This window comes from Glycine soja, chromosome 19 (assembly GCF_004193775.1).
Source record: "Glycine soja cultivar W05 chromosome 19, ASM419377v2, whole genome shotgun sequence".
Taxonomy (NCBI): domain Eukaryota; kingdom Viridiplantae; phylum Streptophyta; class Magnoliopsida; order Fabales; family Fabaceae; genus Glycine; species Glycine soja.
The window spans coordinates 38,208,059-38,224,932 of record NC_041020.1 but is presented as its reverse complement, the minus strand read 5'-3'; the positions used below and the strand labels follow the sequence as shown (position 1 = coordinate 38,224,932).

Sequence of the window (16,874 nt, the reverse complement as noted above, 5' to 3'; positions counted from 1 at the left end):
TAGAAATGAAAATTACAAAAGGTTAGTAGGGGGTTTGAATCCCCACTCTTTCTCCCTAATTATAGTACCATCACCACTAGGTCTAATTTCAGTTAAATATATAAATAAAAATTATGTTATTTATAACGTAAACTGGAGACCAAAATTTCACATATGCTTATTACAACTAAATAGATTAGTTATCACAATGAAATAAATATGCAATTTAAAAGTACTGGTGTTGAACTTAAAAAAAACATTTTATATACTTTTTTTTTTATCAATGTATACAAATTAATATTACATCAGAGCTAATTGAAATGATGAACTGCTTTTTAACAATTCAAACGTCATGAGAACTAAAAGTAATACATAAACCGATAAACCTCCTATTAATTTTTTTCCCTAGTTGAATTCGTTCGAAAAATAACAATACAACAACATCAATCAGAATAATTTATTTACTTTGAATGATAAATACAACAACAACAACAGTAATACTTATTCATTTTGAAAAAACCAGCCCAGACTCAAAAGTCAGCTGCCAATTTCATCATGCAAGCCATTCTTTCTCCTTATAATTGTTTCCTGATGTGCAAATTTTCGCTTCCGCATCTCTCACAAAACTCCACAGCATTGACTACTTAATGTTTTTATACACATTTTATAATCTGTTAAAAAGTAGTAACTTTGAGTAATACGTTTATACGCATTTTAACTATTACTTTGAATAGTATTTGGTTTACGAATAGTAGTGAAGACATACACTATGGTCCAGTCGGATATGTTTGGAAGTTGAGTTGTAAAAGAAAATATAGGAGATAACAAATATTTTAAAATGAACAGAAAACTATATTATATTTATAAAAAAAATTAACATCATTATCAAATTAAAAAATATTTGTTAGAAAATAAAAAAATCGACCTCTCCTTTCCCTTCTAAAAGCTAAACCCTCATACATACCCTAAGAACATCATTATCTATAATCTACAATCTACAATTATATACATATGCATCCTAGTCACTGCATAAGCTCTTCAAATTCAAAATATAAGGAGAGGAAGAGAAGAAAACCTTCATAACTATCATAGCCATAGGCTTCTTCAGATATTATTTGCTAGTTGCATTGCACCATCATTTCTTAGTGCTCTTATCATATTCATTATCATACATACTGAAACATAGGTCCAAGCATGATTGTACACAATCAAGCTAACTAGAAGCACAGACAAGAGTTACAGATGCTTGCCTAAGCTTCAAGAAAATAAAGGTTCTAAAGTGAGTTATCTAAACTTTGGTCAGCATCATACTGTTTGGGAGAGCAATGGTAACACCATTCATTTTAGCAAGTGTCTTTGTAATCACCCTAAACTTCCTCGGGTCATCTTAACTACATGGCTCCACTTACCACCTTTTAGAGAATCCTGCTGGAAGATGACATAATCAATCAGAAAATAGTTTCTCTTTTCTAAAATTGATATACAAGAGTGATTAACAGTTAAAATTTTACTTCAACCAACGTAATGAAATCCAGATCATTCATCATCTCAATATATACTAGTTGGGTGATCTCTGACCAGACCAAAATTCAGGTTCCATAAATATTGTTCAAAGATGATCAGATAAAGGACTCACATGGTTCAACCAAGGGAGCATACTTTTCTTTTTGTAAGTGTTGTTCACCTATAAACAATTTTTGGGTGGGGCCGGGGTGATTCTGTTTAAGTTGTATTATACTACTCAAGCTATTCAACATGAACGTGGGGAATGATATTAAAATTACCATGCCCTCCAGTTTGTGCTGTTTGAAATTTCTTACCCAAGAGTACAAAGAGAAATTTCTTACCGAAGCTTTAGGCAAAGCCACTAAAGCAAATGCTCCAAGAGCACGACATGTTAACATGATAACATCACCATAAGGCCGTTTAACAATAAATGTGAGTTTGAAAAACATCACAACAGAAAGAAGACTTAGAGCACTAAGCTAACCAACTGGCAGATAACACCATGAAATTTCTGAAATTCCACACTTTTCAACATGTTAAGAGTTATTAGAAGACAAGTTCAATATCTGATGAAACAAAGGCTATTTGAAGTTGAAATATGGCTGTCTGAAACAGAATCAATAATTAAATATTATCCTGTAGGAATTATAATGTGACACTGACATCAACATTATTGTTGAAAGACTTTAAAATCAGAAGTACTGTAGTGTGTAAAAGGTGATTTCACTCATGTATAAGTTGACTTGAAGCAATGAAATCACTTAAGAATCACTATAAGAACAATCAAATATTGATACCTATAATGCTAATTGCTAAAGTCTTTCAACATTTATCAGCTCTTAGTGTGTACACTGTTAAAGTACTTTATTATTCATCAGCTTTAGAATGCATTAGTCCTTTTGTCCAAAGGCCTAAATCAGAATGGAATATTTAGGTCTTTCAGCTAACTGGCATCCACTTTCACTTGGTCATTTGATTTCTAAAAGGATGGATTAATTATAAAAAACTTCGTACCCCATTGCCCGGAGGCTCTTCGCTATGCGAAGGTATGGGGGAGGGATATTGTACGCAGCCTTACCCTTGCATATGCAAAGAGGCTGTTTCCGGATTCGAACCCATGACCAACAAGTCACCAAGGCACAACTTTACCGCTGCACCAGGGCTCGCCCTCAGGATGGATTAATTATGATTAGCAGAAAATAGTGAATACAAATGGAACAAATTTGATGAACAAATGAGGAGAATGACTAAATGATAACAATATCTGTGATGACTCTAACTCTAACCATGAGGTTAATAAAATGTTATAAGAACTGATCAGAAGAGTGTAGTCCAATAGATAAATAAGCAAGGGGAAGCATAAGGCTACATAAGCCCTCAAATATTGAGTAATTCATCCAACAAGTTTGATTTAGTAGAATAGAAACCAAAGACAAAACATTGGGTAAAATATTGTTGTATCCTGTTGGGGTGCAAAGTGCATAACCTGTTCTGCAGTGAAGAGGTAAAAAAGTCTGAAGTCCCTCCCTTTCTTCTTGAGAAGATTTTCAGCACACTTGATCTTCCCGATGTTATAAGCCTCTTGTGCAAGAACCTCCATGAATATAAAAACTATAGAGCTCTTGCACCGGATGATTCGCAATTTGAAATTGTATCAAAGGTAGAAAGAAAAAGTGGAGGTACAAAGAGTAGAGTATAGGGGCCAGGGTCCTGTGAGAGAAAACCAACTGGACAGATGTAAAATGCCTTGATGGTAAATGTTTGTTATTTGAGAGCGAGCTAGTATGCATGGAGAACATGCAACAAGCAGGAGATTTCACATCTTTAACAGAATGCAAATAACAAACATGGCAATTGGCAAGTGGTGTATCAAAATCAACAGAATGCAAATAAAACATTGCACAGGATAACAAAAGTAGAAGGCAATGAACTCAATAAGCCCAATACCATGTTAACAATTTCTCCAATTGATCAAGGGGATCTATTCTCCTCACATTTCTCCAAGAAAGGAATCACCCAATCTCCTTGTCTTTCACCTTCCTCATTTACTTCACAGGCTACAACATTACTCTCTTCCTTATTAGACTCATCACAATCTAACAATAGTTTGGTTTTCCTACACCCTAACAACACAAGATCCAACATATTCCTACGCGTCTCATACACGGGATTCGGCTCAACCAACCCCCCTTTCCTATAAGCTTCCCTAAGAAAAACAGTTAGAGTCTTCCCTTTAGTAGATAAGTAAAATATACCAGGGTGCCTCAGCAGCAATTCACGCACATTAACTTCGACACCAAAGTCCCTCCGAAAATGAGCCAGCTGATCAACCTCGACCATCTTCTCCACAGTCAAACTCAACAGCTCATGAAGAACAGCCACAGCCCTCTTCTCGTACCGTTCGATTCCTCCACACGTCCTCACCCGAACAACCTCTTTCCTCTCGTAAGGCTTGGCGTAAGGAAGCCTCTGCCAATTCTTCAACCTCTCTTTAAACCCTCTCTCGAACTTAAACCCAGTTGGGAAACTAACGGGGAACGCGAACTTGGTCTCAAACTCACTCAACCACTTCTCAGAGTACTCCTTCTCCCTCCATTCCTCAACCTGAGCCACCGCCAATTCGGCGTCCCAATCAACCAACGACACAACCTCTAAATCAACCAATCTGAAATCCGCACTATACTTGCCAAGAATGGAGTCTCTGAAATCTTCAGGGAGACCCAATTCTCTCTTGAACAACCTCAAGGCGTGCAAACGAAGAGTGCCATTCAATGACATCATTAACAGCTTCTTTACCCTCTTCACAGCCTCCGTTTCTTGCTGCTTAACCACCAGCCCTTCGAGCAAGATCAACTCTTTCATCCTTTTGGTGATCCTGCAGCACGTGTTTTTTCTAAAAGGGTGGACGAACACGAGGAACACGTGGGGGTATTTGCGGAGGAAGGGCCCCACGGGGACGTGGAGTCCGAGGATGTTTCGCCAGCGGGAGAGGAGGGTGAGGGAGACGAAGGGACCGCGCTTGCGCGCGGACATGAGGTGGTGGATTCTGAGAACAAGGTCGAGTCTTTTGAGGTGGGACATGAGTTTGTCCAAGTGGGGCTCTCGGACTCTGTCCTCTAAGCGGGTTTGGGCGGAGACGGTGGGTTTCTTCCATCGCCGTTGGATGAAGAGGGTGAAGGGGGAAGGGGGTGGAGGGAAGATCCTGTGTTTGAGGATGCACGAGAGGCTCATGGGATTGTAATTGTGCAGTGGTGAAACGTGGATTCATGGTTGTTGATGCATTGCGCTGATGCTGTGTCGCACAAGGTTTTGCTTTGGGAGTTGCAGAAGATGCTGGTATTAGGGAAGCACGAAGGGTTTATGCAGCAAGAAAAAAAGAGAAAAACGGACATTAGGAGGTTTACACCTGAAGAAGGCAACCCATTTTTTGGGTCCGTTTGCAAAGTGAAAGAAAATTGAGAAAAAAAAAATACGTATAACATGTTTTTTTTTATCAGAGAGAAAATGAAAAAAAAATATGAAGAAAAGTTAACTTAAAAAATAATTATTTTTCTTTCACTATTCGTCAGATTTAAATTTCAAAATTTTATTTTTCTTTCTCATTTTCATTCCTCTCTACAAACAAAGGGTTTATGTCTTTTTTATAAATTTACAATTTAAACAAACATTTTATATTCTATGCATACCAATTCTGCAGAAAAAATAATAACTCTATACATACCAATTTGTGAAAAGTCAATCAGCAAAAAGAAAAAACAATTTGTGAAAATAATGTTCTTTTGTCAACAACAATACTTGTGTGATAAAAAAAACCAAGGGATATCTTTTTGTTGAACGATACGCTTGAATTGTTGTAAATATGTGATACTTAAGTTTGATTTCGATAAATATAATAAATACTAGCGCTGAAAATTTGTTCTATACATGCTACATACAATTTGATTAGTTTTTTTTTACTCAATTTTATTATGTTTCATCTTAGTGTAGTTAGATTCAAATTTTTTAATCAAAGTTTCGAACTCAAACTTTATAGATAATTAAAGATATAAATATAATTTAAAAGAAGGATTTTATTTTTAAAAAGTAGGCAATTGTAAACATTAGTAATCAACGTAGCTACTAACATGTAATGAACAAGCTACTAACATGTTATGGGTTCATATTTCAATTATAACCTAGTGGGAGGGGATTGGATAATTTTATAATTATAAACATAGTTGTAAGAATAGATCTGATTGAGATATTAGGATCATGGTTAAACTAATAAATCATTAATTGACACATATGACTAGTATGTATTAAAAGAAATAAAAACTTAAAAAAATCTAAAAATTCACTACATATAAAAAGAATCATCATATCAAATACCTAAAATGATTAAGCGTAAACACTTCTTAAACACAACATATTAAACAAGTAATATTGAAACCAAATTAACAATTATATCGCAACAAAGTAAAATGTGCAATAAAAAAGAAAACATAGAATGAAGAAATCATGATTGACAACATAATAAGAAAACATCATAATTCATAAGCTTGTAAACAAAAGGAGATAAAAATAACAAATGTTTGACGACGTTAGAGGATGACGTTGATGGTGGTGGAAGGAAATGTTGTCAATGACAAAGAGTGAGGATAGAAGACCTTTAAGGTTTTCGAAGGAGTGAGACAATCAAGTGACAAAGAGTGAGGATAGAAGACCTTTAAGGTTTTCGAAGGAGTGAGACAATCAAGCGCAAGCCTCATCTTTTCTTTCTTTGTTTTTTTAGTCATTAATGTTAAAATGACGTTGTTTCGAGTAGTTTTAAAAAAACTCCATATTCTAGGAAGCGTCTTTAATTTAACCACGCATTGGATCATTGATTCAACTATTGTGGGATCACACATGATCATTTGGATCAAATCGAATTGACTACATGATTGATTTAATATTTAATCTCACAAGTATGATGTGAACTATTAAATTTTTAATTTTATTTTTATCAAGTAAATAATGAATGTTACTTTTTTTTTTCATCAAGTAAATAAGGTGAAGGCCAAGGTGAACTATGACTTTCACCAGTATATAATGAAGATTGCTATTTCAATTTATGTCTTTCTTTTTCACCATTTCATTTGCTAGTTTGCTAGCTACTCTACATTTGCTCACACACATGAACATGAAGGTGGACTGGATGTCTTAATTTCTTTTTCTTTATTTATTTGGGTTGAAAGAAAGAAGAAAAAGCGGGAAAATGAACAAGAATTTTACACTGAATCCATTCCAAAGCTAAAACCCTACTTCTCTCTTTCTCTCTCTGTCTCTCTAGCGGGAACCAAACATGGCTTCCTTCCCTCCTCCTGGTTCATTCACTCTCTGCGAAGTCAATCGTGACCTAAGTAAGTATTGACTCTCTTTCTTACTTTTTACTGCTTCGCTTCTCTAACTATAAATTTCTCTCTCCAAATCTGCAGTCACCGTCGACGCCCTGTCCGACGATCGAGCCAACCAAACCTACGGAAAAATCCTCGTAACTATTCGCATCAATACACATTTCACAATTCCCACGATTTTTCACTTCCTGATTTTATTTATTAACATTATTTATCTATTTATTGATATTAGGGATTGGTGTTCAGTCCCGTCCCGTTTCACTATCTGGAGAACGACGCTTCCGATCAGGAAGGTCCAACAGCGACGGAGACCGCTGCCGGAGAAAGCGTTCAGAGGAAAAGTCCGGTGGCACTCTTGCAAGGGCTTGTAAACAACTATCTCGGACGCCTCTTTTACCCTAACGATGTATGCTATGCTTAATTCATATCACTGCTTGCATTACAGTGTAATTTAATGTGATTTTATAGTGTGATGTGATGTTATTTGAATGCTAATTGTTGTGCTGTGTAGGTGCATTTGTTGCCGGAGGTTGATCTTCAAGGAGTAAGCTGGCACCCTAATAAGCATATAATTGCTTTTATCTCTGCCCCAACACAAGTTTTAGTTCGTGATTACCAAGAGTCTGGTACTGTACTTGTTATGATCGTGAGACATGTTATTAGCAACTTATTTTAGGCTTTGTTTGGATAAATTTCTCAACACACACTTATAGGAGAAGAAAATAAAAAAGTAAAATTAAATAAGCTTTTCCTATAAGTTAAAATTAGCTTATGTGTAAGGTAAAATAAGCTCTTGGATAAGCTAAATGAGAGAAATTCTATAAATCAGCTTATACATAAGCTAACTATAACTTTGGAATTTTTTTTCATTTTATCACCTTCTTTTCTTATAAGTGATCATTGAATAGTATACTCATTGTTATTTTTGTTGTCGTGTTATAGACGTGTTTAGTAAATTCTGATTGATGCTTTGACATTGTAAATAGAGGGAAAGGATCCAAGTATTTTGACAAATGAGTCGCAGAGAGATGCTAGAGTGCTGGAGTGGAGGCCCAATGGTGGGAAAATGCTTGCTGTGGGTTGCAAGTGAGATTTTGTCTTTGTGTGTAGTTGTTATGACAAATGCAATGTCAATTGGTTGAGAATATGCTTTATTGTTAACTGGAATTGGGTTTACTGTTGCAGGGGTGGAATTTGCATGTGGGCTGCTTCTTATCCTGGAAATGCTGCATCTGTTAGATCTGGAGCTGCTTCCTTTTTAGGAGGTTTGTCTAGAAGCTCAGGGAATCGGTATATCCTGGTCGATTTTCTTCGTAGTCCATATGATGAGCATGTTAGTGCTCTAAGTTGGAGTCCAGATGGAAGATATCCTTATTTATGTCAAAAAGTGCTTCTTATTTTCGGGTTTTGCTACGTGTTTCCCAAATATGATATGGTTGTTCTGCTTCTTTCTTTTGTAATAGAGGCTGCTGTATGATTGTAAATTGCTTTCCACAATTTACTAGCCATGGTTGCCAAATGTACCAGTTTAAGGCATAAACTTGAGTGGTGACAATGATGGGCAATTTGAAAATGCTGCACAATTTTATTGTATTTTTCACTTCTGATGTTGTCTTTTGGTTACTTATGTGTGAATATGAAAGTCTAATACCCCCCTTCTTCTGTTAAAGTCATGAATTTGTGGTTTGTGTTGCTTGATATGGATCTATTATAAGTTTTTCTTTCTTTCTTTTTTTTTTAAAAAAAAATTCACAATTTTTTATGAATATTAAAATATGATTTCTTAATTAGCTATTTATGGAAGTAGGTTTTAGGCAAAGTCAGTGAGTTTTTGAGATAATTTACTCTCTCCACAATTTCACTTCAACTTTGAGTTTGACAAACTTAATTACTTTTCTATATAAATTTTCAATTTTTCTGGGTGTCTATAAAAACCGTACAAGATTCAGTAGGAACCTTATTGGTATTTTATCTCTGATTATGACCAATGCAAGAAGATATTTACTTTTTAAAAAAAAAAATTTAAATTGCTTGTACTCTACCGTTATTTCTTAACCCATTTTCACATACTTAGCATCTGCTTCATATGAAAGCTCCTCGTTCACTGTATGGGATTTTGCTCAAGGTACAAAGATCTTTTTTCCCTTAAGTTGTTTTCACTTTACTTTGTGACATCCATTCGAATTTCTGAATTTCTGGTTAGGTGTGGGAACACCCATTCGACGTGGATTAGGAGGCATATCTATGCTGAAGTGGTCACCTACTGGAGATTACTTCTTTGCTTCAAAATTGTAATGCAAAATGCTAAAGATGAATTATTTATTGAACATGTACTGTTTATTCACAACCTCGTTATTATGTTCTCATACAGTGATGGAACATTTTATCTTTGGGAAACAAACACATGGACATCAGAACAATGGTCATCAACTAGTGGTTTTGTCAAGGTATATGCAGTTTACATTGATGTTTTGATGCTCTTTGATGACCTATTTATATTTTATAGTAAGATGACATTTAGTCCTTAACCTTTGCTTGTGTTTTGATATGTTTGACAATATGTTGATACTGTAAAAATAATTATCTTCAATAGTATGCTGTGCTAAAATTCTTCAGTTGGTGCTTAAAATGTAAGAGCCGTCCAGTAATATACTATTTTTTTTTTTATTTGGGGTGATAATGTTGTTTTTTTAATTAAAGATGAATTTATTTCCAAGAAAGAAAGTCCATGGTGGGAGGATGGAATATCCTCCTCCTCAGAAGAAACCATGGAGAAGATCATGGATTAATAAAGTGTTAGGAGCTGAATTAACATAGATGAAAAAATAATCTTTTATTGCAATCTATCCCTTTTTTGGAACAGTGGGTTCCTAAAGATGAAAAGGATTATAGAACAAAACTCAGGTCTTTGAGAGCCTGCTCTGTCATATAACCAAACATCACTTTGCCATAAAACTCCTATTTATGGTAACTGTATAGCTGTAACAGCTCTAACTACGTAACTTCCTCCTCATGTTTCTTTAGTTTTGGTCCACTTGAATTGGGCCCAACACAAAACTTTTCAATTCCCTAACATAGCATAGGAATTCTTTAAATGAACTCATGCTCCGAACAACATATAAACCAATTAAGAATCATATTTTATAGCACATCAAATAAAAACACGTCTTATTCTTACCACATTTCCACCCCTCCCCCCCCAAAAAAAAGAAAGGGAAAGGCATGCATATGACTATTTGTATTAACTGACTTCTTAAGAAATATATCTCCACAAACTTTGCTTTGTTAGCCTGTATGGTACTACCAAAACCTGTAAATCTAGTTGCTGTTGAATGTATTAGTGGAATCAAAGAGTTCAAACTCACTTTAATACAAACATGGCATCAAAAAGTTTATCCAGGGACACAAAAGATAGAATCAACTAAGGCTGGAAGATTCAGATTTTATAATGTAAGCGACAATAAGTGTTAAAATTTTGTATCACATTGTGGCGCTGTAAAAGAGAGGTGATTGATCTTCCCAAAGAGAAGCTTCTAGAGCATGATGTTATAACCATCACCCACTTTAATACAAACGGCATAAAAATGTTTATCCAGGGAATTGATCTTCAGATATGTCTTTTTATCTTATGAGTTATTTCCTTAGCCTTCTAGATTTATAACCTAACATTTTTTTACAACAAATAAAGCATTTCCACCCAGGAGGTTGTGGATAAGAAATTCTCATAATTGGGAAACGTACAACGAGGAACTAGAAAAACTGAGGGTCTGTTTGGTTAATGTGAAAATACTTATATAAATATTTTAACGGAAGTAGTGTAATTTTTCTTGTCTGATAGGTGTCGAATAATACTTGTATTGATCTGGTTTCTACTTTCAATTATGTGTGATCAGGGTGCAACATGGGATCCAGATGGGCGTATGATACTTCTTGCATTTTCTGAATCGTCAACTTTGGGATCTATTCACTTTGCATCAAAGCCTCCGTCACTAGGTATGTGACCTTTTCATTCAAAGATCTTATGTTAATTTGTTTATTGTTTTTGTATCTTGCTATGCTAACACAGGAGTTAAATTGAAAAGGGAAAATAGAGAGAGGGATATAGAATATATTTATTATTAAGGTCTGGTATAAATGTGACAAAATCTCTGAACTAACAAGTCTATTTATAGTGAATGCTGACCACAAAATGGCCATGACGAATAGTATTGCTCTTTTACCATAATAAATTTTGTGAGTTGGTTGGAAAAAGGGAAAAGATTGATTGAGATGGAACAATGTAAAATATATTTCCCAAATGCACTGTCTGATTGTAACCAAAAATCTCCATGCTAAAAACTATGATCTTGAAAAGCACATATGCCCTCTACTTTGGGTGCACTACAAGTAATACATACTCTACTAGAGAACTTCTCAGAACACTGAACACATTATATTTATCAACAGAAACTATTAAGTTGATTGGATTAGTGAACTGTTGATATTTGAGATGTGGATTTATTATTAAAATGTGTATAACTTTTGGCATATACGTATTAGGAGAGTCAAACATTGTAAAAATTATGTCAAGTGTTAAGAGGGAAAGTTATTATTGGTTCATGGTGTACGACTGAAAAATTCCCTGTAACAGAGTGGCAGGAAACTCATTTGCAAGGAACTTAGGGAGCTTGCACATGATATTAACTTCATGGAAGAATGCAATGAAATTTTGATCTGGTTATTCTTACAACTGTTTGATGTCCTAGTTTTAACTTAAATTCATACTTCCCTGTTCAGTTCATTTTTAATATGTGGTTGTAACATTCATGGTTTGCAATTTGTCAAATTATTTTGGATTTTTTTCTTTCTGAAATCTGATATATTGATAATTACTCATTGTTGACTTTTCAGATGCACATTTGTTACCTGTTGATTTGCCAGAAATATTATCATTGACAGGCAGGTAGAGATGAATTTATGTTTTTGTGTTCAATAATTCTTTGAATGTTTGTGATCCTAAAGTCTTATCATCATTTTAAATTTCTTCTGATCAGTTTCTTAGGACTGTAATAACATGCATTTTTCATCATCAGCTGTTTGTCTTTTGTTCTCCTGGTCTATAATAATGCAATTCTGATTCGTATGCTTGAATTAAAGTGGGGTTGCAGATCTCGATTTTTGCTATTGTTGGAAAATTGAAACTGTGGTTATTGGTTATATTATTTCATTCAGTCAGGGAATTGAAAAGATAGCATGGGATAATTCCGGGGAGCGATTGGCTGTGTCTTTTAAAGGTGGAGATGATATGTATAGGGGTCTGATCGCCATATATGATACAAGAAGAACTCCTCTTATATCTACATCATTAATGTGAGTTCATGGTTGAAAACGGTCCAGTTACTGGTCTCTGTTATTTTATGTCCAGTTTCTCTTTGATTGTTTTAATGTTGGATTTTTTTTTTAATTATGCATTCTATTATTTTGCCAAATTATATGTTTTAGTGGATTTATAAGAGGGCCTGGTGACAAGCCAAAACCAATCTCATTTTCATTTCACGGGAAGTTTAAGCAGGGACCATTGCTTTCTGTGGTGAGTTTCCCTTGAATTTTCTTATTTCTATTTTCTTTTTCAAATCAGTTATCTATAATAGAAATATGCCTGTCATATCATGATTAATTAATTATAGATGTCGTTCTATGACATTTTTCCTCTACCGGTAAAACTAAAAGAAAAAAGAACATGATTGAAGTATTAGTGTTAGTAGATAACCCGATATGTCTCAACTGTTCTGTTTCGGTATCATTTCTTACAGCACACATTTTAAGTTTTGTATTTTTTTTTTCTTCTGCAGTGCTGGAGTAGTGGGTTTTGTTGCACGTACCCCCTCTTATTTCGTTCTCATATGCTACCATAGCAAGGATTTCTGTGAAATTTTGTTGGTTGTATACGATTTGGAGCAAGTGGACGTTGACGTTAATGTCTTTTATTCAATTTTTTTGGATACTTTATGGTCTTCTTTACCATCAAAATAGGATGGTAATAGGATTCTGACTCAATGGGTATCATAATTAATGGATGGGGTATTTATTCATCACATGCCTTTGGGTTTTGGGTATAGTTTATTTACTCACATAATTTTGTAGAATTTCGTACCATCCAATTCTATCATACTCATTTATTATATTTTATAATTAAAATATGAAAGTCTAATTTAATTTTTTCAATAGTTTAATTTATATGTATGGTAAGTGTAAGATATATTTATATAGTCATATAATAGAAATTTATCATGTGTATAACTTTTTTTAATCAAATTTAAAAAATTTATTTGTAGTGCTAGATTTGGATTATCTCTAAATGTTTTCTATGATTTTATATATTTTAATCGGTTAAAATGTAATTTTAATTTTTTTTTTATTTTTGTCAATCTTCAATTTTGGTCTTATTTTAAAATTGAGACATTAGTTCTCGTATTTAATAAAATCAATAATTTTGTTTCTTTCATCTAAATCAATGGGTTAACTCTAAAAAATTAATGTTGGCAATTATAATTGTTTTTTTAATGAATTGAAATTTATTTTATTAAAAAAGTTATCTTTTAATGGTGATTAAAAACTGATTTTTTTGGGTAAGAAAACCCTTGATTTTTCTCGCAGGACAATCAACTTCGGCAAAACGTGGTAATCACAATTTTGAATCTCTGTCGAATCTCATGCGGTGAATCCAAACCCAAAATTAACATTAATGAAATATATATGATTTTGATAATTATTACATTATTTATATAATTTGATATAAAATATAATTTTTATTAATTTAACTATTGAATTATATCTACGTATTACTAATATCATTTTATATGTGAACAAGGTAATAAATGAAGGAGATATATTTTAAAATATTTATATTAGGTCGACTTTAATTTATATGAATGAGATAACAAATAATTTTAGAATAATATGAAAATTGACATATGCGATATATGTGAAAGAAATTTTCAACCTAACGATGAGTTTTAAGAAAGTATTATTTAATTGAAAATTATAGAATTGTGTAATAATTAACAAAGTTATATCGGTGTAATTTAATTCTTCCTAAGAGATATCAAATTATACTGGTGTAACTTGATGTAAAATGTGATTTTTATTGATCCATTAATTGAATTATATTTATATATCATCAAAATTGTTGGTGTCAAATTTTGTCAAACTTAATAACAATAAGAAAGTAATTAAATGATCCATATTTTAGTATATTTTAAAAATTTATATTATATTGATTTAATTTGTATGAATAAGATAATAAATAATTTTGGGTTAATATAATATTTTGTATGTATGATTATGTAAAAGGAACTTTTAATCCAACTTGTGAATTTTAAGAAAATATTATTCAATTGAAAATTATTGAATGATGTAATCAACCGTTGCTAACTTTATATAATTTTATCTCTATATATATGCATATAGGGTTTATTAACATATTCTCACTCTTTTTTAGTTGGACTATGTTACCAACTTATATTCAAGAAGTTGACAAAAAATCCAATCATACTATTTAGTTAGTTAATTTGGGATAGATTCATGGTAGTAAATTAGTGTTTAACTTTTTTAAAAACATAAAAATCATCTTCTCTCTTTCTTCTCCCACTCATTCTCTCTTCCCATCTCTTTGGTCTCTCTTAACATTTTAGGTGTAGATTGCAAACATATTTTAATTAAAAAAAAGTAAAAATATATTAACAAACCCTATATATACATACATACATATATATATATATATATGTATGAGATTATTTATGGGAATCATTTGATTAAATTTTTATAAGTCGAATTAGAGAGGTGCATTGCTTAAATTATAAAAAGTAAATATGAGGAATGTGTGCTAATAAGACCTATTTTAATAAGTCAAAATGAAAATATATATTGTTGAGATAGAGATCACCTAACATGATAACATACATGAGATAAATTGAAAACAAATATCATGCATATAATTTGAACATGTAATAATCATGTTTCCAATTTATGTTTATTTTCCTTCCTTACATTAGAGATCATCATGTTCTTAATTGATTGAGTTAAATATTAATTTTGTTCATGATACCTGATTATTATTTATTAAAAAAAAAATACATATAATAAAATCTTACTACGTCAATCCTTTAGATTTATTTTTTACCTATTTGGTATCCTAATTTTTTTAAATCATAATAATGTTGCATTAATTTTATATTAAAAAATAATATTACAAATCAATTTTTACATATAAAACAAATTAAAATTTTGTAACAAAAAAAGTGTATATTTTAACTTTTTTATTTCTCGCATTACCATTTCAACCTACCAATCTAATAATTTTCGTTTTCAGCAAAAGTAATTTTTTCATTTAAAACTTTTATTTCCAAACTTTTGATTATTTTTAACCATGGTTTTTTATATAAAAAAACTAATCTAAACACTAAACAGTCTTAAGGTTCTAAATTGTAATCCCTAACATATAACTGTCCCTACAAAACAAAGAGTTTATGAATTGATGGGTATTTTGTTGATAGAGAGAGTGGTGTGGGTGAAGGGCACACCCACACATCACATGGCGTAGCCTATCCTTTAAACCCCAATTCTAATTCTCTTAATTTCCTTTCCCCAAAAAACAAAAACAAAAACAAAAACATGGCTCTTTCTTTCAATTCCCTCACACTCTCCCCATTATTCTCCTCTTCTTCCACTTTTGCTCTTCCCACCACCGCTGGTAACTAACTATACCCTTCCACTCTTCTTTCTCCTTAGTTTCTCCGAATTTCTTTCATTTTGATGTTTTTTTTTCTTCATTCTTAATTTTCTCGAACTGTGACAGCTTCAAGAGTACACGTGATTCTGCCCCCGAAGCCCTTGAACGGTGTTCGATTCTCCGCACCCAAAAGGAGGACTGACGCGGTGGTCGTCTCCGCCGCCGCCGAGGACTCGATTTCGCCGCCGGTTCCTCCGGCGGAGAGCGAGAAAGAGAATGTTTCCGTGGAGAAGCTTCCGTTGGAGTCGAAGTTGAAGGAGAGAGAGGAGCAGAAGCTGAGGATGAAGCTGGCGAAGAAGATAAGGTTGAGACGGAAAAGGCTTCTTCGTAAACGCAGGTTGAGAAAGAAGGGTAGATGGCCACCTTCCAAGATGAAGAAGTTGAAGAATGTATGAATTGTCAATTTCAATTTTTGCAGGTTTAAGCTTCATTGTTCATTCTCTAATTTTATTTTCCAATTAATGTGTATGGTGTATTTTGATAATTTTGTTGCGTTTCAATCAAGGATGCTTTGCTTGGTTTGTGTTGCTGTTCCCAATTTGGTGAATTTTTTTATCGGTAAATGTTAGTTGTTAGGTTGACAGTTTTTGTTAGTGTGAGATTCAACCTTTCCCTCACTTGTCTCACCTTTTATCGCTAAATCAATCTTATATCTTCTCCAATTTGGTGAATTAGGGTTTTCATTTGGAATCCATGTTAACATTATTGTCATTTCACCAAAATGGATGAACTTAAATATGAACACAAAATGGATGATCAAATGCCACCTTTATGAAATCCGTGGTGTTTTAGATTGCTTGGGAATTTTTTTTCAAAAGGTTAAGTAATGAAAACAAAGTTTAATTTTTGTACAATGTTTACATTGTTGACTAATTATTAAATTATGATAAGTATGACTTTTGAACTAGTTATTTTGAAAGTCTAACAAATTTTATTATACATGTTATTTACTCAAAAACAAATCAGTGAACAAATTCTTTAATTTAATTGAGAAGGAAGTTGAAGGATAGAACAAGTTCTAATGCCAGAGTGGATGATTTGTAACATGTTTGGAATACCGGTGTAGAGCCTCCAAAATTTCGTTTGAAACAAAACATACGCTGATACGCATACTATTCTTTTGCAAAAAATATGTTCAGAAGATCTGAACGGTAGCTCAAACGAAGGCTTAGTGTGCTTGGAAAACACTTCTTCCCAACGTAAAGCGACATTATACTCAGTAACAACGTTTTTGCTTATCCTTT

At 33.0% G+C, this 16,874-nt stretch overlaps 3 protein-coding genes across 10 annotated transcripts; 2 read left to right on the top strand and 1 right to left on the bottom strand.

Annotated features, from left to right (window-relative positions):
• Positions 1–1,031: 1,031 nt before the first annotated feature.
• Positions 1,032–4,937, bottom strand: LOC114398126 (protein ROOT PRIMORDIUM DEFECTIVE 1). 8 transcript variants are annotated; one of them, XR_003663507.1, is made up of 3 exons: positions 3,741–4,937; positions 2,972–3,195; positions 1,032–1,404 (listed from the first exon to the last, which is right to left on the bottom strand). XR_003663507.1 is itself a non-coding variant. In XM_028360277.1 (2 exons), exon 1 carries the CDS (start codon positions 4,714–4,716, stop codon positions 3,457–3,459), a length of 1,260 nt encoding a protein of 419 aa, XP_028216078.1. In that variant the 5' UTR covers positions 4,717–4,937; the 3' UTR covers positions 1,032–1,407; positions 3,433–3,456. The 8 variants fall into 8 exon arrangements, 5 of the variants coding, with proteins under 5 accessions (XP_028216078.1, XP_028216079.1, XP_028216082.1 ...); XM_028360277.1 differs by lacking the exon at positions 2,972–3,195 and having other exon boundaries at positions 1,032–1,407; positions 3,433–4,937; XM_028360278.1 differs by lacking the exon at positions 2,972–3,195 and having other exon boundaries at positions 3,433–4,937.
• A 1,662-nt stretch (positions 4,938–6,599) lies between these two features.
• Positions 6,600–12,934, top strand: LOC114398373 (aladin-like). The gene is made up of 14 exons (XM_028360560.1): positions 6,600–6,866; positions 6,942–6,997; positions 7,093–7,266; positions 7,372–7,486; positions 7,847–7,946; positions 8,046–8,225; positions 8,927–8,985; positions 9,064–9,151; positions 9,232–9,307; positions 10,754–10,853; positions 11,751–11,802; positions 12,072–12,209; positions 12,342–12,429; positions 12,692–12,934. The coding sequence occupies exons 1-14, from the start codon at positions 6,809–6,811 to the stop codon at positions 12,752–12,754; spliced, it is 1,347 nt and encodes a 448-aa protein (XP_028216361.1). The 5' UTR covers positions 6,600–6,808; the 3' UTR covers positions 12,755–12,934.
• Positions 12,935–15,397: 2,463 nt separating this feature from the next.
• LOC114399237 (50S ribosomal protein 5, chloroplastic-like) lies at positions 15,398–16,213 on the top strand. The gene is made up of 2 exons (XM_028361377.1): positions 15,398–15,591; positions 15,697–16,213. The coding sequence occupies exons 1-2, from the start codon at positions 15,513–15,515 to the stop codon at positions 16,023–16,025; spliced, it is 408 nt and encodes a 135-aa protein (XP_028217178.1). The 5' UTR covers positions 15,398–15,512; the 3' UTR covers positions 16,026–16,213.
• Positions 16,214–16,874: the final 661 nt, after the last annotated feature.